The sequence below is a fragment of the Phascolarctos cinereus genome, unplaced genomic scaffold (genome assembly GCF_003287225.1).
Source record: "Phascolarctos cinereus isolate Bilbo 61053 unplaced genomic scaffold, phaCin_HiC Scaffold_4;HRSCAF=312, whole genome shotgun sequence".
NCBI lineage: Eukaryota > Metazoa > Chordata > Mammalia > Diprotodontia > Phascolarctidae > Phascolarctos > Phascolarctos cinereus.
In genome coordinates, this window is record NW_027555847.1 from 12,259,083 (window position 1) to 12,283,148 (window position 24,066).

Here is a 24,066-nt window from a genome sequence, read left to right on the forward strand (position 1 = left end):
GACTTCTTCTGGGTCCTTCCAATAGGGTGGATGGGAGGTTGGGCTGCTGGGTGACGGCTGTGTTTCATTAGTGGGTGCAAGGATTGTTCTGTGTGTGTTTATGTGTGGGTGTGGCAGAACAAGCCCAGGGACTCTGTGGGGATCCAGATACACAAAAGTCATTATCTGCTTCCCCACCCGCCCTCAATGCATTCCTGCTGGGAGAGTTCAGAATGGAAGGTTTTAATCACCGGGTGAATCTGGCCTCTCTGAACTGGCTGGCCCAGAATGCTGGCTGTGTTTTTCTCGGTGTTTGTTTACACGCCATTTACCCGTGCATCAGATCACTTCCCCAAACTCTGGGCCCAGGGCCCATTATCCATACAGGGAGCCCTCCTCTTCCTCTGTGGCCCAGAAAACCCCAAATGGTTTTCTGATTTGGAACATTAAATATAATCTGACTCTTGTGGCAAGTGATGACATTCCCAACTCCCAGATGCTTCCATTGAATGCATAACCCTAGCCGTACATAAAGGCCTATTGCCAATCTGCCATGAACTTGAGTGGCAGCAGTATCCACAGTCTCCTTGAACTGCCAGCCTCTTCTCCAGCTCCTAGAAATTGTTTTTTACTCATTCATTAATGCCTTTATTCATTCAATAAGCATCTATTAAGTGCTTACCTTGTGCCTGACACATTCCTAGGCACCAAAGCTACCCAAAACAAAAACAAACCAAAAAACTAAACAAAACAAAAAAACAAACAAACGAACAAACAAAACCCAATTCCTACCCTCAAGGAGCTCCTAATCTAGACAGGGGAAGAGAACATGTAAATACACAGATGGTCTTCATAGAATATATGTGAAGTCGATAGAGGGTAAATCTGGGTTGAGGGCGTCTGTGGCTGGGGACTTCAGGAAAGTCTTTGAGTGAACGTTGGTATTTAAGCAGAGACTTCAATAAAAGTAGGGATTCTGAAACAGAGGTAAGGAGGGAGTACTTTCCAAGCATGGTGGGGTAATCAATGCAAAGGCTTGGAGGTAGGAGATGTAATTACATGCCTGCTCTCAAGCCAAAGAGGCTTCGTTGCCTAGACTGCAGTGTGTACTAGCGTAAGAAATGTCTAAGAACTCTGGAAAGGTAGCCCCAACGGAAGCTCATAACACAAAACTGAGGAGTTGGCATTGCTGCTCAAACTCTGCCATAATGTCTGCAGGTAAAGATCCATCTACGTGCCTGCTGAGAGGCAGCATAGTATAATGGATAGAATTGAATTCAGACCCAGGCAACCTAATTGAGCCTCAGTTTCCTTATCTACCAAGTGGGTAACATCTTTGCTGCAATAACTATCTCCCAGAGTTCTATGAGGCAGTAGTATAGGTAAAGGACTTTATGAATGTCAGTTGTTACCGTAATCGTCTTTGTGACAGCCATGAGAGGCAACATGGAATCATACCTCCTTGTTTTGAGGAAGACCCAGATTTGAGTCAAAGTGTCTCTGTGACCTCAGACGAGTCACTTAAAAGACAAGTCTTTTAAAGCTCTCCTAATAATAAAATTCTCTGACAATTTGCCACCCTGCATTTGGTGAAGGAAGTTTCCACAGCAGGAATTAACTGTGCACATGAAATCATTGGGTTTGTACAAAAATAAAACAACAAAACAAAACAAAACCAATGGAGCAGAATGAAAGGAAGAAAGAGCAAAGGAATTTTTCTTCTTCATTTTTTGTTGCTCTGGCCTCAACTATGATAGAATAATTTCACCATCTTTGCATGCACAGAGTATAAATAATGTCTTTATTTTGCCCATGGCATTTAAAAATTGAAACATGAATTGCTTCACAGGATTAAAAAAAATACAGACTATTTCTTTAGTGAAAAACCAAAAAGTGATAGTAATGATGGACAGCTCCCCAGCGCTCCTCAGATACTTCTTTTCCCCCTCAAAGGATGACTCTGACTTGGGAGAAATCATCCCCAAGAGCAGTCTATGCTAGGGAAGCAGCAAGTGCCCCATTTTCTTCTCCAGGCCTTCTGGGCTCATTGGTGTGGCTCAAAGGTTCTCCATGTCCTTTAGCCATAATTGCTGCATAAGTGCAACCATAAATCCCAGCAGCCAACATCATGAGACACACAACTCCACAGACAACTCCCGTGATAACCACTGTGGCGATGGCATGGCGGAGATTGACTGGCCGGGCCTTGGCTTTGGGTTCACAGTCCGACCGGCTTTTGTCTACCTGTTCTTGGGCCTGGCTGGGCTGTGGGCGGTCCTGCTGGGCAGTGCCAGGGATCTGGGGCTGGATGGACCCCCCATTCCCAAGAAGAGGGAGGCATGTATTGTAGAGTTCATATGGAATTTTAAGGAGGTCTTTCCCTTTCCAGATGTCTGGGGATGAGCAGATAACTCCATCAGTTATTCCACCTTTAAAATTAAAGAATGAGCACAGTCAGTCTTGGAAATCATTCATTCGGCAATCAATTATTATTATGAGATGTCAGGCATTGTACGAGGCCCTGAGGATACACAAAAAGGAAATGTCTTTTCCTTAAGTAGCTCACAGGAGATATCCACTTAAGCAGCAGGAAAACAAAATGCTTTTTATGGGGGGGGGCAGTAACTGGGGCAGGAGATAGATTACACTGAGCCTCCCGGAGAAAGGGGTCCTTGAGTCCAGCTTTCAAAGAAGCTCCAGATTCTAAGAGGCGGAGGTGAACAAGAGAGTGTTCCAGGCTCCAGGGACAGCTCACTGAACTCAAGTAGGGACCAGTAGGCAAACACAAGTAGAACTCAGATGGAATTTATCAAATACTTTGGTTAGTATTGTTTATTTCAAGTGAAAGATATTTACCTCTTTTTTGATGTGAGTGTTTCTCAAGTGTCTGAATGTGGAAAACATGAAACACTAAACGAGCAATCACTTCTTTTCCCCCAAGAATTCCTATTTACTGGTTCCAAACTTACCTCGACCTTAGAAATGATCAGGAACAAAAGAACATGAACACAGACAAGAAAGAGCCAGTGAATTTGTGGGAAAGAAAAAATATGTCTTATTGCCAAGGAAACACCCCAATGTATCAATATCACAGAATAATATTTTTGTACAAAATTTAATAATAGTAATAGCAAACATCCAGATTGAGCTTTAGAGTATGCCAAAGGCTTTGCATACAGCATCCCATCTGGTCCTCACAATCGCTGCAGGAGGCACGTCTTTTTAAGACCTTCATTTGATAGATGGAGAAGCTAAAGTAGGCTGAAACTTAGCAACTTACCCAGCATCAGAGTTAGGAAGGGTACGTTTCAGGAATTGAATTCAAATCTTAATATCTCTAAGACCGACACTAGCTGGTAAGTCTCATCTCAGATTGCTCACTGCTTGACATTATGTGCTCTTCATAAAGGGTTCTATGTATCTCTCAGTACTTTTGAGGGATTTCAAATGTGGAATAGAAAAGGTTCCTCTTTTCATAAGAGCCTACTAATATCATTTTAGTGTCGGTGTGGATTATTATTATTATTATTATTAGTCTGTCAAGTCAAGAAACACCAAACATTTTCAGCACCAAGATTAGAGAGCATAGTACAGTGGGGAAAACAAAAAACAAAAAAACAAACACCCCCCTCCCCCCAAGAAAATCCCCAAACCTAAAACACTGGATTGTGAGCCTGGCAGCCTAGGCTAGGATCCTAGTTTTGCTAATTTTCACTGTGTGACCTTGGATAAGTTGTGGCCTCTCTGAGCATTAGTTTTATTTTACATTTACAAAGTGAATGGATTGAACTAGATGACCTCCAATTTCTTTCTGAGTTCTAGTTATACGACCCCATAATCTGACACTCCCCTAGGTTAAGTCCTATCTCCAAAATTTATGAGTTATTGGACCCTGGATAAATCACTTACATCTACTTATCACCTAAATCAGGGAGGTTCTAAATCTATGCTGGTGCTCATGGTTCTTGCACTGGGACAGGAGTGTCCCAGACTGAAGAAATAAAGACATTTCTGTTTATTTGGATAAATAAATTATTCAATCTTCTCTGGGAATAAAAACATAGATCTGTTGATACAGTCGCAAATGCTTAGTTACCATTTATTATGTGTTAACTCCCTTCTATCACTGGAAGTTCACCCAGTGTGTCAGGTGGATCAGAATGGGTGTGCAGTGCAGTGGCTGGTCCTAACCCTAACCCTAACCCTAACCTAAGTGGGCTTGGTCACAGAAGGGCTAGATCTGAGCCCTACCTCTCACCCACTCTGGGCCCCTGGGCAAGCCTCTTAGCCCAGCTTCTTTAAGGTCCCTTTTAGTGCCAACATCCTGTGATCTATTGTTATTCTCATTATTAATATCATTCCCAATTGTTAGACAAGTCAACTGACAGCCCCAAGCTAGCCTACAACTGGTCTCATGACCTGTGACTGTGGATTCTCTCTCTTGCTCCACTTCACTTTCTTCCATGCCCTTTTGCCTTCCAAGGTCAGCCAGTGAACCCTAAATCCTAAATCAGTACTCAGTGTCCATAGCAATAGGCTGCCAGGTCACTTTAAAGAAGGCACATTGTTCAAAGTCTTTGTTCGCCACCTACAATGTAAAATTTGGTGATTCTATTATTCCCTGTTTTCAGGATTTTGTGTTTGCCCTTCCCTTGTCCTCCTTTCCCCATCCTTTCCTCTTATCTCCCCTTGCCTCACCTTCTCTCTCCTCTTCCTTCATTTTCTCTCCCCTCCTGTCTCCTCTGGTCTAAACTTCTCTCTTTTCCCACTTTTTCCTGTCCTCTCCTCTCCCTTACCCTCTACTCCTCTCCTTTCTCTTTCCTCACTCTCCTCTACCTTCTCTTTCCTGCTCTTATCTTTTTGTCTCCTTTCTCTATTCCTTCCTTTCCTCTTTCCCTTTTCTCCCCTTTCACTCTCTTCTTCTCCCCTTCCTTCCCCTCCTTTCTTCTGCTATCCTTGTCTCTCTCTTTCTTTCTCTCCCCTCCCCTTCCCCTTTCTTGCATGTCTGTGCCATTAAAGCAGGTGGTCCAACCACCAGATTATCTTTATCAGGGCCAGATAGCACTGATAATTGCAGATGAAGCTTGTGCTAAGCCTAAGATAGAGGTTTATAGAAATTCCAACTGACCCAGAGAAGCTGGGCAACAGAGAGCTAAGTGGAATGCTGTGCCACTCCCAGCTGAAGTTCATTGTTTTTGCCCCAGAAGGTGGGTTGAGAGCCTCTGTCTCAAAATCAAAAGTCCAAAGTCTTCTTATTTTTCTAATGACATGAGAAACAAAGGTTAGCAGTGATTCCTGAGTTCCCTTGCAGGGCAAGCTTTTCTGAGAACAGGGAAGGATATTGTGCGATTACCCATAAGTTTGAACAGTCCAGGGAGTATCATGACAGCAAGTCAGAAGGCTAGAACTTAGAACTCTGTTCTATCATCTTGCTTGAATTCAAAATTCAATATTATGTGGTGTGGGTGTCCTAGTTCATCCGAGGTGTAGAATCCAGTGTGACTGTGGTACCTGCATTTTCCTTATCCTAGCATTCCTGCTGCTCAGAATGAGTGAAGAGGCTCAGATATCAGAGATACCTTGATGATTTTGGCTTGACATGGACGTGAAGACTGGGGACCAAGTGCTCCCCTTGAAACTTTATGTAGGTGACATGCAACTGAAATGAACTGGAACAAGCAAGTAGGGATGGGGGGAGGCAGGGGACATTTCACTTGGCATGAGGCATTGGATAGGAGAGAAGCACCTTCCACAATACTTTAAGCTTTCTATCATGATGGAATGGCAACTTCTGGGGACCAGGGGTATGGCCTCAAGCAGGAATGAGTGAATTAAAAGGATATTATTGGCACACTATAAATATCATGTCTTGGGGCAGAGCCCTAGTCACCCTGCCTTGGTTACAGCTTTGCAATGGACTTGAAGCTCTTTGAAGTCTTCCTCTTTCTCTTCCAGTCCATCCCATAAGAGGATCACAGACTTAGAGCTGGGAGGGACTTTAGTGGCTTCCTAATAGTTCATCTCACTCATTTTACAGATGGGGAAATTAGGGCCAGAGAAGATAAGTAAGTTGACCAAAATGAAACAGGAGGCAAATGTTGAGTAAGGATGTGAGCCCAGGTTATTTCATCTCAAATCTAGTGCTCCAGCAACTACATCTGCTCTTCCAGTCAATCCCAAATCCACACACCCTATTTTCCATTGTCTTTGACATTAGTTAGCAAGTGATACATTTTTAGAACATCTCCCATGATGTCCTGAAATGTCTCCATACCTCCTATGTTCTTCGTAACCAAATTTTTGACAATAAAGCCAGTTCCCAGAATACATCATCTTCATTAAAAGAAGTGTTGCTATGTGTTTGTCACTCTCTACTTAGAGTATGGACTTTTGAGTGTGCTCACTTTAATGTCATAGGATTTAGAACTGGAGAGGATCTTCTAGAAAATCTAATCCCCTTGTTTTGCAGAAAAGTAATCTGAGGCCCAAGGAAAAAAAATGACTTTCCCAAGGTCATACAAGTAGTTAATAGCAGACTTAGGATGCATATTCAGGTCCTCTTGACTTCAAACTCAATGTCCTTTCTACGATGCTATATCACCTCTTATTTCATCAATAACCTTTGTTCACAACTGTTAGGCTGCCTTTTACTAACAGCAGCAGCACCAGCAACTACAGTGACAACTTGTTAGCAGATTCCCTTCAAATGCAATGGCTATGCCAGCTCACTAGGAGGAATCTTTAGCTCCTTGGTCTTCTTGGCATCCGAAGGCAAATCTGAGATCAGCTTATCTCCGAGGTGTAGCAATCCTCTTCTAGATCCATGGTATAAACTGTACAGCTCTCTGACTCCCAGCAGTCCTGGTAGGCTTTCAATGGTCTCCCAAAGCTATCACTTTCCCATGTAAGTCTGTCTGTACATATAGGTGCTAGGAGCTAGCTCTTTAATCCATCAGGATAGGGAACTCTTTCCACCAATGTGGGCCAGCATCTTCACTGTAACTTGGAGTCTTAGAGGATTGCTCTGGGCAGCTAGAGGTCAACTGACTTGTCCAGCCAGCATGTGTGAGTGGCAAGTCTTGAACTTGTCTTCCTGACTTCAAGGGCAGCTTTTTATTCATCATACCCCACCGCTTCTCATGTACATGTCTGGCTGTTTATCTGCCTGTCTCAGATGAATGTACTAAATGAATATATAGGAGAATAGACTTGGAGATAGATGAAAGCCTTAGATCAAAGAGGGAAAGTATTTATTATTAAGTTATTACCATATGACAAGCATTCACTTCATTCAGACTTCCTGGCTGTATACAAATGTAGAAACTTAAATCTGGGCCCAGAGAGATTAAACAACTTTGCACAATCATCAAGTTGGATGGGAGGGAAACTCAGAGGCCAACTTGTCTAAGCCACAACCTAAGAATCACTTCTGTAATATACGTTCCTGAAGACTGGACAACCAGCCTTTGCTTTACTACCTCAGTAGGTAGGAGCTCACTGCCATCAAAAGCAGCCCCTGTCTCTTTTAGAAAGTTCTAATGGTTCAGAAATTTCTCCTCCCTCCCTCTCTCCCTCCCTCCCTCCCTTCCTTCTTCCCTTCCTTCCTCCTTTCTTTCCTTCCTCTCATTCTCTCTAGCTTTCTTTTTCTCTCTTTGATTCGTTTCTACTTTGTTTCTTTTTTCTCTTTCCCTCACTTTCTCTTTCCTTTTTTCCTCTATGCTGCTCTTTCTTTCTCTTCCTTCCTTCTCTTTCTCTTTCACCTCTCCCCTCCCCTCCCCTTTCCTTTCTCTCTCTCATTTCTTCTTTTCTTCTCTTTCTCCTGATTTTTTTTTCTGGTGTTGGACTATAGTTGTGATTTCAGCAGGGTAGGGAAATCACTTGTACCATGTAGATCAGTAACTCTTCCACAAATTATTATCCTTAGAAGTTGACTGGGAGAACAGAAGACTTTCCCCAGGTCACAAAGACAGTTGGTGTCAGGGGCAAGACATGACATCTTTCTGAGCCACTGTCTGCCCTTCTGGCACTTGTACCACGATGTTTCTCTCTTCATTTAAAAAAAAAATATAGCCTCGGTTCTATTGAAAGTGTAAGAAAAGTTTTCACTTCCGAGCACTAAAGAGACAGCAACGGGGAAATACACCACACACACAAACACACACACACACGCACACACATGCACGCACATTTACACACACAGAAAATACATTGAGCCTCCTTTACACACATATGTATCTGAGTAGGTATATGTGTTTATATACACATGCACATATATACAAATGTATACAGATGTATATGTGCATGTTTGTGGTAAGAGACAATTTTTCCTTGGTATGCCATTTCCTTTCTTAGGACTTTCGTTTCTTCCTCTGTAAAAGGTGTGTGTGTGGGTGGGGTGGAAAATCTACTGACCTCTGAGCTCCATTCCTTCTCTGTCTGTGATTCTGGGAAAAACTCTTTAGTAAAACCCATTTGCCAATAGATGTATAAACACATCCCCATTTTGCGGAGGCCTCCTGTCTGTCCATTCTTGCCTGTACCTGTAATGTCATTGGCCCTGGCACACAAATTAACCTTGGACTGCCCACTCTCAAAGCACTTTCTAAAGTGCAGAACAAACCCGTCCATTCCCCACATGCTGGATGGTTGTTTCAATACACAACTTACTGACCTTTGTATACAAAGCTCTCCAGCCACAGTTTAAGATCCAGCAGGTGACAATCACATTTCCAGAGATTGTCCTTGAAGAATAAAGCTCTCAGGCTGGGGAGGGATGCCAGGGGAGCCCTGTGGACCTGCTGTAATTGGTTCCTTTGTATGGCAAGTCGAGTTAGGCGGCTTAGGGTGTCCCCCTTAAACACGGGCAGCTCCTGTATGTCATTAAAGGACAAATCCAGCTGTTGCAGTTGGGGTAGGGAGTGGAAAACTTTGCTTTCCAAGGAATGAAGAGAGTTCTGTGTTAGGTTTAAAACCTGTAAGTGGGCAAGCCCCAAGAAAGCACCAGGAGCAAGGGTGAAAAGGGCATTGTGGGAGAGATCTAAGGTTCGGAGCAAGGGTGTCCCACTGAAGGCAGATGTGGGGACGTCTCCAATGTGATTATGCTGCAGATGTAGGATCTGGGTCCGAGGAGGCAGCTCCAAGGGGATTTCCCTCAAACCTTGCCTACTGCAGTCAACAGACTTTGTAGGTATGTGACAAAGACACTTTTCTGGACAGCTGCCCGCCCTGGGGAGTAGCAGTAGCACGGTGGAGAGCCACACCAAGTCACCTGCAGCAAAGGGAAGGAGATCACATTGGAGAAGTGGGTTTCAAGATGAAGACTATGGAAACCTGCCTTCTCCACTTGGGAATGATTTGATAATATATCACAGGATTGAATAACATCTCCCAGGGAGCACAGAGCAGATGAAGCTATGAACCCTTGTTGGGGGGACCTAGAGGAGAATTTGGAGATGAGCCACTACTACAAACTTGAAGCTAAGGAGGCACCTTTGTTTTGTTTTGCTTTTCCCTGCTGGGTATTTAGAAGTTTGAATTCCCCAAAGCATCAAACTGAAAGTGGAAGCCATCAATTTTCTTTCATTTTCCTTTTACTTTCAGACTCATGTCTTCCATTAGCTATGACTTAACCAAACCTCAAAGCTGGTTCCTTTAATCTTTTTGTTTGTTTGTTTGTTTTCTTTTAAAGTTTTACTGATGCCTTTTGTTTTCACATCACAGTCATTTCCAAATACATTCATCCTCTGGCCCCACCATCAAGTGAACCTTCCTTTACAACAAAGGTTAAATGGGTGCACGCATAGTCCCAGTGACTACATCTGACTGCATGTACCATATTTTCAATACGTAGCCTCTCTTCTCTCCAAAAAGAAAAAAAAATAGAATGTACATTTCTTATCTCTGTTTAAACCTAAGATTGGTCATTATAATGCATTCCTCTTCATTTTAGTCCAATTCAGTTTTCTAAGGGGATGACAATATTCGAAATATTTGAATATTTGAAACTGAGAGCCTGACTCCGGATCTCAATCGGTTTTTTCACCAATGCCCTGAACTTTATTTTGTAGACCTGTCTGAGATCAGAGGAATTAGAGATAAATTCAGTTTTCTGAAAAGAGCTCATCAAAGGCTTCATTCCCTTTGGGGGATGATTAAAATCATTTCAATTTCCAGCTCTTTGGCCATTCTGTACCCCCTTCTTTCCCAAGGGCCCAAGTTTCTAACACTGGCAAATGTTGGTGACATCAAATGTTATTCCTCCCCAGGGATTCACCAGCTAGTATTGCTGGGTTGAAAGCTGAAAAGTATCATCTGCTTGCAAGAAAAGCTCTTGACAATGTTTTCTTTGCTTTTGACTCAGGGAATAATACCATGTTTCTATTAAATACACAGGGCTGTTTTTTTTTAAATAATCCTGTCTAATGTGCACATACTGAGATAATGAAGATATGTAGCGATTCCTGGCAGGAGGATCCCACTTGATATATTTTGGTTGAATGGCCTTTGAACATTCGACACCCCCATGCCACCCCCACCCCACTCCAAAGCATTCACCTCAAGTTGTTTCTGTGATTCTGTAAATAAGCTAAGTGACCCATTTCAAAGACAAAGATCTCTCCGTCAATCTCTATTTTAAGAGCCTTGGAAATTACAGGGCGCCCTGAGTGTTGACTGTGGAGCTCAAACATTAATTTGCAACAGGAAATCAGACCTTAAACTAGAGAATGTGCTTTCAACAGAGCACACTAATCTATTAATGAAAGGCTTGCCTTTCCGTGATTATATTCAGTTTAGACATCTCTTCCTAACTCTTATCCTGAAGACAAAAAGAAAAAAAAAACAGCACAGCACATGAGAACACCACTTCTTAGCTCCCCATTAAAAAAAAATGGCCCATGGCAGACCAATTAAACATCTCTGGTTTGAACTATTTTTTTTTCCTTCCCAAGAGTCTGAGGTAAACAGACATTCTGCATCTGCTTGAGTATAGTGGACAGAAAGACCTCTTTAAAAGATAGTTGTTACAAGTACCTCCCCAATTTCCAAAGATGTCCGGCTATGCACAAGATAAAGGAAATTTCCTTTGAGATGATGAATTAAGAGCTCACCTTTCATGGCTGGTCCTTGGAAATTTGCCTTATGATATTTCCTCCAAATGGAAAAGGAATAAGCCAACCTCACACCAGAAAGCTGCCTCTTTTTTTTTCTTTTCCTTCTCCTAATCCACCTTTGCTTTGCCTTGCTTACTCTTGGAGGGAGGCATGGTGGTAGCTTCCTGAAAACCATCCATTAAAACAATTCTGCTCGGGGTCTCCATCTGACCCCCAGTGGGAGATTTTCTTATTGTGCCCTTCTTCTCCCTCTCTGTGTTTCAATTGTCTGGCTCACTGAGAGCTCCCCTGACTCTCTCATTCACTCAACAGGGCACATATAAAGAGTGTCTGTCAAACCTCAGGGAACAGCTGTAGCATTCAAGCCACGACCTGACAGCCTGTGCTTTTTGATTATTTAATCTGCTTGAAGTCCAAGGCACCAAAATAAAACCACTTTCCTAATCCTGCCTGGTTTCTACATTCTGGTGACTTATTCACCCCTCTGGGTCAAAACATGGGATGCCTATCTAGAAGGCCAGGATCAGAGGCAGCAGTGTGTGTAATCTTAGGACAAATCCAGCTAGCCAGTGATGACACAGCCTTGCTGGGGTATTTGCTTGCTCATAGAGAGATCATTTGTGCAGCGTTCATGGTGATTACCTGGGCTGCCAGGTCCTGGTACCCCAACATTGAAATGACAACCTGTTCTCCTGAGATGCCCCAGCAAAGCTACCTCTGCCTGCCCCCCAGGCTCAGATTTCCTTTTCCAGTTGAATTGGCCTTTCTCTCTGTGTTACTTATAACTGTTTCTCCATCCTTCTAATTTCCATGATGCTGAGTGCTCAGCTTTCACTCATAAAATAGTTAAGGGACCCAGCGCCAAAATCAGAAACCAGTGACCTGCATCTGTTCCCTAATTAAAATGACAGGGACTGTTTCTACCAGGGATTTGAATCCTAGTGAATAAGCCACTCAAGGTTCATGAGACATTTACTATTGACTCATTAGAATCTTCAATGAATCCCTTGCTTTCTCCAGACATTTCCCGGGGATCTCTATGCTCCAACAAAAGTTAACATTGTTGTGCTTGTAGATCTCCAGGGTGTTAAAGATTGATGGGCGGTACTAGATGAGAGAGAGAGAGAGAGAGAGAGAGAGAGAGAGAGAGGAGAGAGAGAGAGAGAGAGAGAGAGGGAGCAGGAGAGAGAGAGAGAGAAAGGAGGAGAGAGAGAGAGAGAGAGAGAGAGAAGAGAGAGAGGGAGAGAGAGAGAGAGAGAGAAGGAGGGAGAGAAGAGAAGAGAGAGAGAGAGAGAGAGAGAGAGAGAGAGAGAGAGAGAAGGAGAAGAGAGAGAAAGGGAGGGAGAGAGAGAGAGAGAGAGAGAGAGAGAGAGAGAGAGAGAGAGAGAGAGAGGAGAGAGACAGAGGGGGAGAGAGAGAGAGAGAGAGAGAGAGAGAGAGAGAGAGAGAGAGAGAGAGAGAGAGAAAAGACAGGAAGAAGAATTAAAGAAAACAAAACCATGATCTTTTAATTTTTTAAATTAATTTAACTGCTAATTGTGCCTAAATGAGCTTAAGTGATTGTATTGATATCTAATATTGTTTTCAATATTTTTTAAAGCATACAAAACCAAACAAAAAAAAATAAGATCATTTTTACCCCACTAGTTTTTCTTCTTAATCTGGTGACATTGACTTTGTTCATGCAAAAACTATTTAACTTTATCAAATCAAAATTGATTATTTTATTTGTGGTGAGCTCATTTATTCTTTATTTAATTACTCACTTTTCCCAAAAAATAATTCTGAAATTATAATTATATGGTAACTAGCACTTAAATAATACTTCAAGGTTTGCAAATACTTTACATGTCTTATCTCAAATGATCCTCACAACAACTGTGTGAAGAATTTGCTATTAGAACAGTCATTGTACATGTGAAGAAACTAAGGCTGAGATCTTAGGTGATTTGCTCAGAACCACACTGCTAACATGTCCCAGGAAAGATTTGAATTCTGGTCTCACTGACTCCAAAGCCCACTGTGCATATGCCTATTCTTCTCGTCTCATGTGTTTGTATATGTAAGTATATATGGATGTATGTGTGTAGGTATGTACATGTGTATCTTGTGACGAGTCATGCTTGAGTATTCTATTCATTTGGACCTTATTGCGGTATATGGTCTAAGTTGCTGGTCTAATACTAGTTGCTCCTAAATTCATTACCTACTTTGTATAGCACCATTCCCAGTCTTCTTGGTGGACCAGGCCCAGAGACTTAATCTGCTTTTCTTCCTTCTTTCCCCAAGCTGATTAGCTTTCATTATTTGAGTGAACAAGCCTAATCTGTCCATTTTTCAGTCATGACAATCCACAAAAAAAATGTAATAGTAATAATAACAATAATAATAACAATTTATAGTAATCCTCATTCTTGTGGCTCCATTGCATTGTATAATCTTATCTTTCTGGAGAAAAGTAATGATTTTCTTTTCTCCCCAGCCCACAGCATAGTGTATTACACATAGTAGGCTTTCAACAAATGCTCAGTGAATTGTTTGGAATTGAATTGACTTCCACAGTGACAGAAACAGAGGTGGGGAAATGGTGCCCAACTAATGAGCACACCACCATGTTCATGTAAAGGAGAGTGGAGAGTACATTCAGAGGCCATAAGGTAGAAGACAGGCAGCTTGTTGACACTCTGGCATCAATTTCCGCTCCCCTCAGCTTCTCTCTTCCACCTGAACCCTTTAAATCCACATACTTGGAAGAATCTATGGTGCCCACCTTGCACAGTTATTTGTTTTATTTTAATGTTCACTTGGATCTTAATTCCAATCTTACTTTTACTCCAAAGTTTCTATATTTTCAAAGGTGAGCACTCAACAGATATCATGGAACTAGAAGAGAAAGTCCTGAAAGTGATGACAGTAACTTAAATAATCATAAATGAACTGAAAATTATAAAAATAGGAAATGGATAAAAGGGAAGATATTGACTTGGTTGTGGCCATTTCTTTTTTTTCAGAGATACAGAGCAGGGACCATAATTAGCAGAACAAAAGTGGGCCAACTGAGAGGGAGCTGGACTTGGTGATATCTAAAGTCTCTTCCAGAACTAAACCTGTGCTTAGGTGGGAACTAAGACTAGATATTTATATGTGAATCATCTCTATAGATAATGCCACCAACAGAGGGGGACAGACGAGATCACTGAGGGAGACTTCAGAGAGAGAATAAAAGGAGGCCAGAAATAATGAATGAATGAATGAATGAATGAAAAAAAGCATTTGTTATGAACTTACTTTGTACAAATCCTAGGGTAAGTACTCAGCATACAAATATAAAAGCTAAGAGTGGCTGAAAGGCAAACAGGCATGATAGCAGTAAGGATTTTATGTGCCAGATGCTGCGCTAAGAGCTCAGGATAAAAAGAAGGGAAAAAAAATCCCTGCTCAGAGGAACTCACCATGTTAAAAGGGAGACAGCATGCCACCAACTGTATACAAGTAAGATACATTCAAGATGAATTGGAGATAGTCAACTGAAGGAGCTTATATTTTCATAGAGAAAGGCAATGTATATAGGAGAATGGTGTCTTCTTCAGTCAGATCAAAGAGATTGGTGATTATAGTAAAGCACAATTGATTGACATATCATTGGTTTGAATGGTAATTTTAATTTGTTTACTGTTTTCTGAGTTAGCTTGGAAAGTATGTGTACGAGGGAAGGGTCAGTATTCTAGTCATGGTGTGGAAATGTCTAGCAAGTATCACGATAGACATAAGACTGGACAAGATAACGTAAAATGCTCACCAATTAGCCCAGGACCAGAGGGGTATAAAACCACCATATTTAGTCATTGCTTATTATTACTATTATGATTATTAGCTAAATAGATTATCCTGATGTAGTTTGTAAATGAAACAAGAGAGTGGACAACAAACAGATGTCAAGTGATACAGATCTTGCCATGTTCTACTATCCCTAGCAATAAGAGCAGCACTACCATATTTTGGGGTAGCTACGTGGTGCAGTAGATAGAGCTCTGGCCTTGGAGTCAGGAGGACCTGAGTTCAAATCCAGACTCAGACATTTGACACTTACTAGCTGTGTGACCCTGGGCAAGTCACTTAACCCTGATTGCCTCACCAAAAAGGAAAAACAAAACTACCAAATTTTATCTTTAACAATAGACTCCCCAATGAATTAAGAATGTGATTTAAAAGGGACTTTAAGATGAAGGCAATGACAGCAGCTAAGTCTTATCAACTTTTCTTTTGAATTTACTTGTAAGATAATACCATAATAAAGTGATACCACCAATGCACATTGGAATTCTTTTTGCAACTTATAGTCTTAGGGAGTTGTTTGGGGTACAGTATGTGACAGAAAAGGGAAAGATCTTCCTGACTCTGAAGTTAGCTCTCTCCCCACTATACCATGACGGGCTCTCAAATGTATACAGAAGAAATCCATCTGAAGGTAATGCAATAAAAAAAAAAATTCAGAGAACAATTATCAACATATTTTAAAGAAGGAAAAGAAGAAAAAGAATGGAAGAGATCAGAAATGTGTTTACCCTGATTATAAATGGTTTATAGAAGGTATTATGAACATTAACCTACATGCCCACTTTCTCTTTTCTATAGAATTTTTGTGAGAATGGTTTACGCATGCATGATAAGTGTCTTCGATGAAAACATGAAAACAGTCAAGTGATTTTTCTAGAGCAAGCCCATCTTCCCAGCCCCACAGCTGACTAAGAGGTGTGGAAAATATCAGCTTCCATCCTGTTTATTGATTTTTAAGAAAGCCTTCAATTCAGGGGAAGAGATTCCACCTTCAAGGCTTTCCTTGTTAGCAACCTAGCAGGTGGGAGTCTGGGGGAGTAGGTTAATCCACAGCAAACAGTGTAAATCAGGGGAGGAGAAAACAAGCTTGTATAGAATTTGACATGAGATCCATCTGAGCCAGATTGTCCTGACAATGAGCCACAGATCCTGAGAACCACAGAGGCACCTGGGGGACATTCCATCCCCCACACCTGGAGGAGGCACCCTGCATGCAGGGGATGGGAGAGCGAGAGACATTGATTAAGTCCCGTGTTCCATCATTGCCAGGTGTAGATGAAGCTGATTGAACACTAGGGAGACCAGGGGGATGGGGTCCCTTGGTTTCCATTCTCTCCCCACTCTCTCCCCCATTTTCCATACAGCAACCAAAGACAAAATCTGACTGGATTCTTCTACTCAATCAATTCTAGAGCCTCCTTATTGTGGCTAGGATAGAATATAATATTAATTCCTGTTTAGCTTTTAAAGCCTTGCATGAATTGATCTTACACTATCTTCCCAACCTCATTCGGCTTTATTTCCCATCCTATATTGTAACCTTCTCTCAGTTCCTCACACATGACAGTCTATTTCCAATCTTTAGACCTTTGTGCATTCCTGGAATGTAGCTGTCCTATGTGCAAGGAAGGGATTTGCTCCTTACCTCTACCTCATAGAGTCCCTCCCTTCCTTTAAGATGAGACTATCTTCTGAACGAAGCCTTTTTTTGATCCCTCCAAGCATTAGTCCCCTCCTTTCCAAGCTACTTTGCGTTTCACCACCTTGACTATATTTATTTTAATTCATTCTTTATTCATGTTGGTTATCTTTTTACATCTACTTCTTGCTTCAACCACTAGAATGAATACACACTCCTGGTATGTAGGAAATATTTCATTATTTATACTTGTATCCCCCAGTAACTACTACAGTGCCTTGACACGCAGTAGGTGCTAAATAATTACTTGTTGATTAATTCATTCACAATCATAATCTACCTTGGTGGCTCAGGTATCTAAGCTAATCCACTCTCTCATAGAATTTATTTTCTCTGCCTTCCCAAGGGTTTTGCTTACACACAAGATACGGAAAGAATTGATATCTGAGTCATCTGTGGAGAATGCCATTACTATGGGGGGTTGCCATAGGCCAGGGCTGTGGAAGAGGATAGAGCATTGACTTGGGGGCATCACTGTTGCCAAAAGACATCTCCCTGAAATATAAAAGCTCTTGCATATCTTCAATCTTTTGGCTGGGTCACCAGCCAAAATATTTTCAAGATCTCTTCAAGACACTTTGTATAGCATCCAATTGGTGTATTCCTTTTTTCTTCCAGTAATGGCTTGAGCAGAGATCTTAGGCCCAAACTGGAATTTCATTAGTGTAAGAAATAAGTTTCCAATGAAGAAACTCCTTTCACTAATGTCCTTTTTAAGAGATGCCTGGGATGCTGAGAATGTGAGTGACTTGCCCTGAGACACAAATCCAATACATATATGTCTGTGTGTGTGTGTTTATACACATATATACATATATGTGTATGTAAATATATATATATATATATATATATACACATACACACACACACACACACATATATATAGGTATGTATGTATGTATATATGTATGAAATAGCACTTCAACCCCCTTCATCCTGACCTTGAAGCCAGCTCTATATCTACTCTATCATAGGGCAGAGTAGAAACAAGGGGCCATGACTAAGAGATAACTTTGTTATAAGACTTACTGAGAATCATCATCAACTAAGATGTGAAAATAGAGATATGTACATATGGAAGAGGTGTTCACACCAGTGCCATGGAAGACATTTGTCATCAGGTTTCAAAGAAAGAAGGATAGCCTGTCAATGGCAAGACTCTCCCAATCCTCTTTTTCACTGGTGGCATCACGCTACTTAGTAGAATGTAATTCCTTCAACGGCTCAAACTATTTCAGTTTTGTATCATATCCTCAGCACCAGCATAGTTCCTGGCACATAGAAGGAAGGCACTTTGTAAGTGTTTATTAATTAATTAGTACTAATTGTATATAGTGCCAAGTACCACAAAGGCTTTCTGTGTGTGTGTGTGTGTGTGTGTGTGTGTGTGTGTGTGTGTGTATACAACAACACAGAAATATTCTAATTAATCACACTGAAAACAAATGCATGAGAAACAAGCATTAGTAAGAATATAACACCTGCTTGACAGGAAACCAGCCTTCAATGTCTACTCATTTGATGGAACACTGAAGATAGCTAATGATCTGGGACTAGAATTGACAAGAAGGAAGTACTTGGCTTAAACTGTGTTGGGAAATTATACAGTACCTTCAGTGATTCTTAACTGAAAAAGGCCCATCTTTTTATCATCAATATTTTCCTGGTAATGGTATATGGGTATGGACCATGGTCCACTATGACTTCAGGAGAAAAGGAAGCATTATATTTAGATCAGCATAGTTGGTATAGTATTGACCTCAGAGTTAGGAAGACCTGGGTTCACATTCCAATTCTGACACATCCTGGCTGTGTCACCCTGAATAATTCACTTAAGCTCTCAGTGCCCCCAGGAAACAGTAAAAGGCTATAGGTTGCAGAGATAGTTCCAGCCTCCACTGGTAGGAGGAGTGCCTCATTGGAAGATCCCTACATTGCTTATAAAATTCCAAGTCTGGAAAAGGATAAGAGACAGAGTCCAAGGGTCATTGTGTGAAAGCAAATTGTGGGATACCAATGGTGATGCCTTACCTGTAAGAAGATGAGGAAAAGACATCTTCAATGAAGTTGATGTTTGGAAAAGGAGATTGGCCAGGTGACACAGCCAAAAGTCAATGAAATATCAGTAATAATGTTACAAGTGCCTAGATCATACAATACGATATAGGAATTGCACAGTTTAGATAACACAAGTAGGCAGCAGAAAGTTGGTAGAGGGGAACATGGAACTTGGATCAGGAGGAGAGCTAGATTGAAATACCAATTTGCAACTGACTGGCTAGAGAACCACGGGAAAGTCAATGAAGCCCTCTCAGCCTCAATTTCTTCTTCTATAAAATGGAGAAGATCCAAACCATGATAACTACCTCATGGGATCAAATCAAGTGAGATAATATTCGGGAAGTTTGTGTGTTTAATACGATAAACACTATGTCTAAGCATTCAAAAATAACCATTTATTAAGTGCCTCCTAGAGAAGGAGAGAAGCAATGTGGGAGGGTGGTTAGGGGGCTGGACTTGCAGTCAAGAAGACCTGTTTCAAGGCCTACCTCTGATGGTCACTATTAGCTTTGCGAGCAGAGACAGGTCACAGACTTTTGTCTTGCCACTGGACTCTGGTGACTCTGGAGGAGACAGTGAGGCTGATGACTTGATGCAACTCTGCCTCACTGAAATCCCATTCACGTACAAGTCAAGACATCACCCTTGTAACCAAAGGCAAATCAACAATAACAACAAGGCTATTAAGTTATAGATGGATTTCAGGATTCATTAGTGTAGAGAGCCTTTATACAGCGACTTCTCAAGCTGTTGGATAAAATGGTCCTTTCATGTGCAAATAAATGGCTTTCTCTTAGGGGATAGGTAGACAAAAGGAAATACAGGCCCTGCCCTCAGGTACTTACATTCTACTGGAGTAGAATGTCTATACTAGAGAGAGCTAGATGGTTGTAGTGGTTAAAGTGAGTCAGGAAGACCTGAATTGATATCCTACCTCAGACACTTACTAGTTGTGTGACCCTGGGCAAGTCACCTAACTTCCATCTGCCTCTGTTTTCTCAACTGTGAAATGGGGATAATAATGGCACCTACATTCCCAGATTGTTGTGAGGATCAAATGAGATAATATTTGTGAAGCATATTGCACAACTTAAGCACTGTGAAATGCTAGCCATTATTATTAATGGAATACAGATATTCTAACTTCTTTGATTTTTCTGGGAAACAAAATTAATAAGAAGCCTTCTATCATGTTGAAAACTTTTGGCAAAACATGGGTAAGAATTACACAGAATGAGAAGGCATGACAGTGGCTTGGAACTTATGGCAGAGAGGGGAATAATCCCACCCGTGTAATAATTTATGGAGGTCAAAGACATTAGCTATTGAAAGGGACTGATAAAGAGACCTCATCATTCAGTCTGGTGCAGGAAACTAGGGTGAGTAGGCTTGGAAGCTTGGGAAGTTAGCCTTCATTCTCCTTTTCTTCCAGTATCCTCTCTTGGCTTGGTAAGGTCAGAATCCAAGGGAAACGTTGTTCCTGTTGACATTTTGTGTGTGCCTTCTCTTGGCTATGAGGGAAAAAGTGAGGACTACAGCTTCTGCCCCTCCAGGAGTATTCCAACCCCCTCTGCATCATGGGTGATATGCTCTTATCCTGGATTCATCTGTATCCTTGAATCAGCAGTGAACAACCCACTCTAGTACCTGCTTGGCTCGTTGACCTTGTTTCAAGGTCAGCAGACTTGGCCATGATTGTCATTGCTGCTACTAGCACCCTGTTACTGGCTCGCTGGTCTGGAGTCATTCTTGGCCCCTTCCACTAGAGGGACATGGGCCTAGTTTTCTTTCGTTTGTTTAGCTTTTTCAAACAAGCCTATTTAGGGATCCTGGGTTTCCAGGTTAGGTGTCATATAACTGAAACCCGTGTGGGATTCTCAAGGATGACTGAGACCTACTTGGGTTCCTTGGAGACAAAAATAGATGTTTTTTAGTACTTGGAAAACTTAAAATATGTTTTGGGGGAAGATTTTCCCTACATGAAACTCCTGTAGTATTCATTTCCATTCAATTCTACAAGCAAAAAACCATGCAGCCAAATGGGATGAGAGCTGGCTTGAGTTAAGGAGAAATAGGTTCAAGCTCTGCCTCTGATATATAGTGACCGTGTGACCCTGGCAAAGTCACTCACCCTCAGTGTGCCTCAGGCAACTCTCTAAGAAGATAAAGGGCAAAGCATGTCCCAATTTGCATTAGTTGAGGGAGTCCCTTACCCCTATGAAATGAGATTTCTCCTGGAAATAATTGCTCCAGACACTGGGGAAACAAATACTAAGATGACAGAGCTCATGCCCTCACAAAACTTAAATGATGTTTTACATCTAGGATAAAATCCATAATACTTGAGTTATTTTACATAATGCTGCAGCAAAGTCATTCAGACCTATTTACGGTTTGGCAACATGAGATGGGCATCCACATTCATTCATCCTTTTACAAATGACGGAGGGGGGAGAGGACTTTGCCTCATATACAATCTATGAGACATATTTGTATAGATAAGACTTTTGTAATCTTTGCCCTTTCTACATGTCCACCCCACCCCCAACTGGATTCTCACTACCTTAGATCTGTGGCAATCTGGGGCTCTAATGGGATTAGAGTAGAGACAAAGGAAGGAGTTTGTAAGACCCCAAATAAGTGTGAAACCTTTGAGGAATAACACCAGGATCTCTCTAAAGTAAAATTCCTTTTTCTGCAGAAATAATTCCTCCTGAAATTGCACTGCCATAGCACCTCTGCTCACTTCCATAGCTCAGTGCTATGAAATGAATCTCACCATCTCCTCTCCACCTCAAAGACCAGAGCCTCAAAGTGGGGGCTGCTTTTCCAGGTGAGAGGCAGCCAAAGAAGGCAGCCAGAGCTCATCATCCCTACATTTTCTTTGGTGCAGACAGAAAAAACAAAATAAATTAACAAGATTTGCAAAAAGATGGAATTTTGCCTCCAAAAAATATAGGGTGGTGAAGCAATACCTAGGAGCAAAACAGCTATAGACAGGGTCACATGGTGAGCAAAGGGCCCTTAGTACTGGAGACAGGAAAGATATAGGTTCAGGTTCTGCCACTGAAATGTATTGGCTCTTGTAACCACAGACACCTAACTTAACCATTCATAATGATTTTTTTTTGATTATAGGTTACAGATGAGCTGCTAATCTATGCTAGTGTACCAGTGGAAGGTGTTTCCATACCAGGAGCTCCTGAGATCCAGACCTTGCTCCTGCAAAGTAGACAGATGGATAGATAGATAGATAAAGAAAGAAACAAATGAACAAGTAGGTGACAGGTAGATAAATAATAATGGCTACAGAAATCTTCAAAAGACATCAAAAGTACTTTCTGTTCATAAAAAGAGAGAAAAAAATAACGTATCTAGCCATCTAGAAAAGAGATGAGTTTAGTCTGATGGCTGCTGCTGTACAGGTCGTCGTAATGGCCGAACATGCTTTACAATGCTGCGTACGCTATTTGGGGAACCTACGGGCTCCTTCTGTTCATGCCTTGGAAAGTGATCTGGCAAATCCTTCCCTTTTGACAGGACGATAAGGTCTTAAGTATCAAGAGGCTGAAGCTGACTCACAAAGCAAGAAGGCCTCTGCCCACTGGGTCACTCTGTGGAGGGTCTTCCCTTCCATGTTGGGTCCCTCTCTAGGGGACGGAAGTGGACTGATGTTGCCTCTCTTACTGTTTGTTTGTTCAAGAGCAACTGAAAGTCAGGGATGAAGCAAATCCCTGAGCTCCACCCCACGTGAATGGCTGACAGCATTCGGGCTCCATTAAAAGCCAGCATTTCAGCTGTCTGGGAAAGGTTAATGATAATTGACATGAAATGCATGTCGCCAGCTTCCTTGCATAATTGGGTATTTATTCCTACAGCTAAGTAAACAGGCAGTTCCAAATTGCGTGTTTCTCTCTAATTGGGATTAATTTTACGTGTCTTTGCTAGGAAATATCCATTCAATCATTGACCACCAAATATTTATGAAGTATCCATCTAGTGCTTATGGAGGGAGCAGTGTGGTGTAAGGGTTAGAGCACAAGACTTGGAGTCAGAAAGTCATAGGATCCAGGGACCATGGTCTAGTAGAGACACCAGAGGCATCCACTGCTGGGACTCACAGGGACTCAGGGTACCTACTCCTCCGTCCTCTGAACCTGGCCATGTACTTGTGTGCTGTGTTCATTGCTCTGGGCTGCTCACTAGGTGAGCTCTGTGACTACTCACTCCCATTTCAACTTCCCTCAGAGTTAGGATTGCTAACTACAATGATGTTTCTGTTGACTCTAGTCTAGGGATCCCCCCAAAAGGATACAGTTTAAAAGAAAATAGCCAGTGTGGAAGCATGAATCAAGGATGGAACCAGGCATTTATGGCTGCCCAGCAAAGGCAATGTTAACCATTAAGGAATCAGAGAAGAATTGGCACAGAATCCAACAGCCTCCTATTACAAATACACTCAATCCGGAGGTTAATTTTTCCCATTCCATTAGGATGTGAGCAGTTTCTCAAAGTCTGTTTTTTGTCCATTTCACCTTTCTCCTCGTCTGGGTACAGCCCAATAAAAGAAACATGACTCATCCCTTGTTTGGCACCCAGTCCTTGCTACCTCTGTTCCGAGTATTAGCACTCTAGTGGATGTAGCAGTCACTGCCTCACTGGCCTTTCAGAACCCCAAGACTTTCTGAAACTCACAGGTCATCCATCCTGAGATTGTTGCTCAGAAGGAAATACACACACACAAAGAGGTGGTCCCACCCCAGATCTGATGAGGTAGGCAGAACACAAACTTGTTGCTGTAATGGGCTAGCTGTGTGATAAGAGTTCCTCCATTCTTCCATCTGGCTATCACAAAATCAACTATAAGTCATCTTTGAAATTGTAAAGGCAAAGAAGAAGAATGTTTCTGAGGGGCAGGCTGCTTCAGTTGGCTGTCAGTCATGTATGACTCATAACGGAGTGGTCTTTCTTTTCCTTCTCCAGCTCATTTTACAGTTGAGAAAACTGAGGGAAACAGGATTAAATGGCTTGATCAGGGTCATACAGCTACTAAGTGTCTGAGGTCAGATTTGAACTCAGGAAGATGAGTCTTCTTGACTCCAGGCTCATCCATCTATGCACTATGGCACCACCTAGCTGCCCTGAGATACACCTATACTAGGCTAATACATGTGAAGCTGAAAAGGTCCATGGAAACCACCTGGTCCAATTCCACACCCATTTCTCCCACCCAGTTATGGATGAGGAAAATGAGGCTCAGAAGGATTAAAAGACTTACTCAAAGTCATACTGGCGGTGACTGGCAGAGTTAGGATTTTAAGTCAGAAACAAAACAAATATAAACCCCATCTATTATCTGTCCTCAGGAAGCTGTTTGTT

The 24,066-nt window shown here is 41.8% G+C and overlaps 2 protein-coding genes across 5 annotated transcripts in view; one reads left to right on the forward strand and one right to left on the reverse strand.

The window, feature by feature from the left end:
• Positions 1–24,066, forward strand: part of CACNA2D3 (calcium voltage-gated channel auxiliary subunit alpha2delta 3) — a 1,023,339-nt gene that overhangs the window by 855,128 nt on the left and 144,145 nt on the right. The window lies entirely within an intron of this gene.
• Positions 1,780–11,094, reverse strand: LRTM1 (leucine rich repeat transmembrane protein 1). Its single transcript, XM_020970619.2, has 3 exons — positions 11,088–11,094; positions 8,651–9,247; positions 1,780–2,408 (listed from the first exon to the last, which is right to left on the reverse strand). Exons 1-3 carry the CDS (start codon positions 11,092–11,094, stop codon positions 1,972–1,974), a joined length of 1,041 nt encoding a protein of 346 aa, XP_020826278.2. The 3' UTR covers positions 1,780–1,971.

Excerpts from the sequence above, each read along its gene's own strand:
- LRTM1 (XM_020970619.2), bottom strand. Across the intron at positions 2,409-8,650 it reads GGAGAGCTTTGTATACAAAG|GTGGAATAACTGATGGAGTT; the intron begins GTCAGTAAGTTG and ends TTAATTTTAAAG.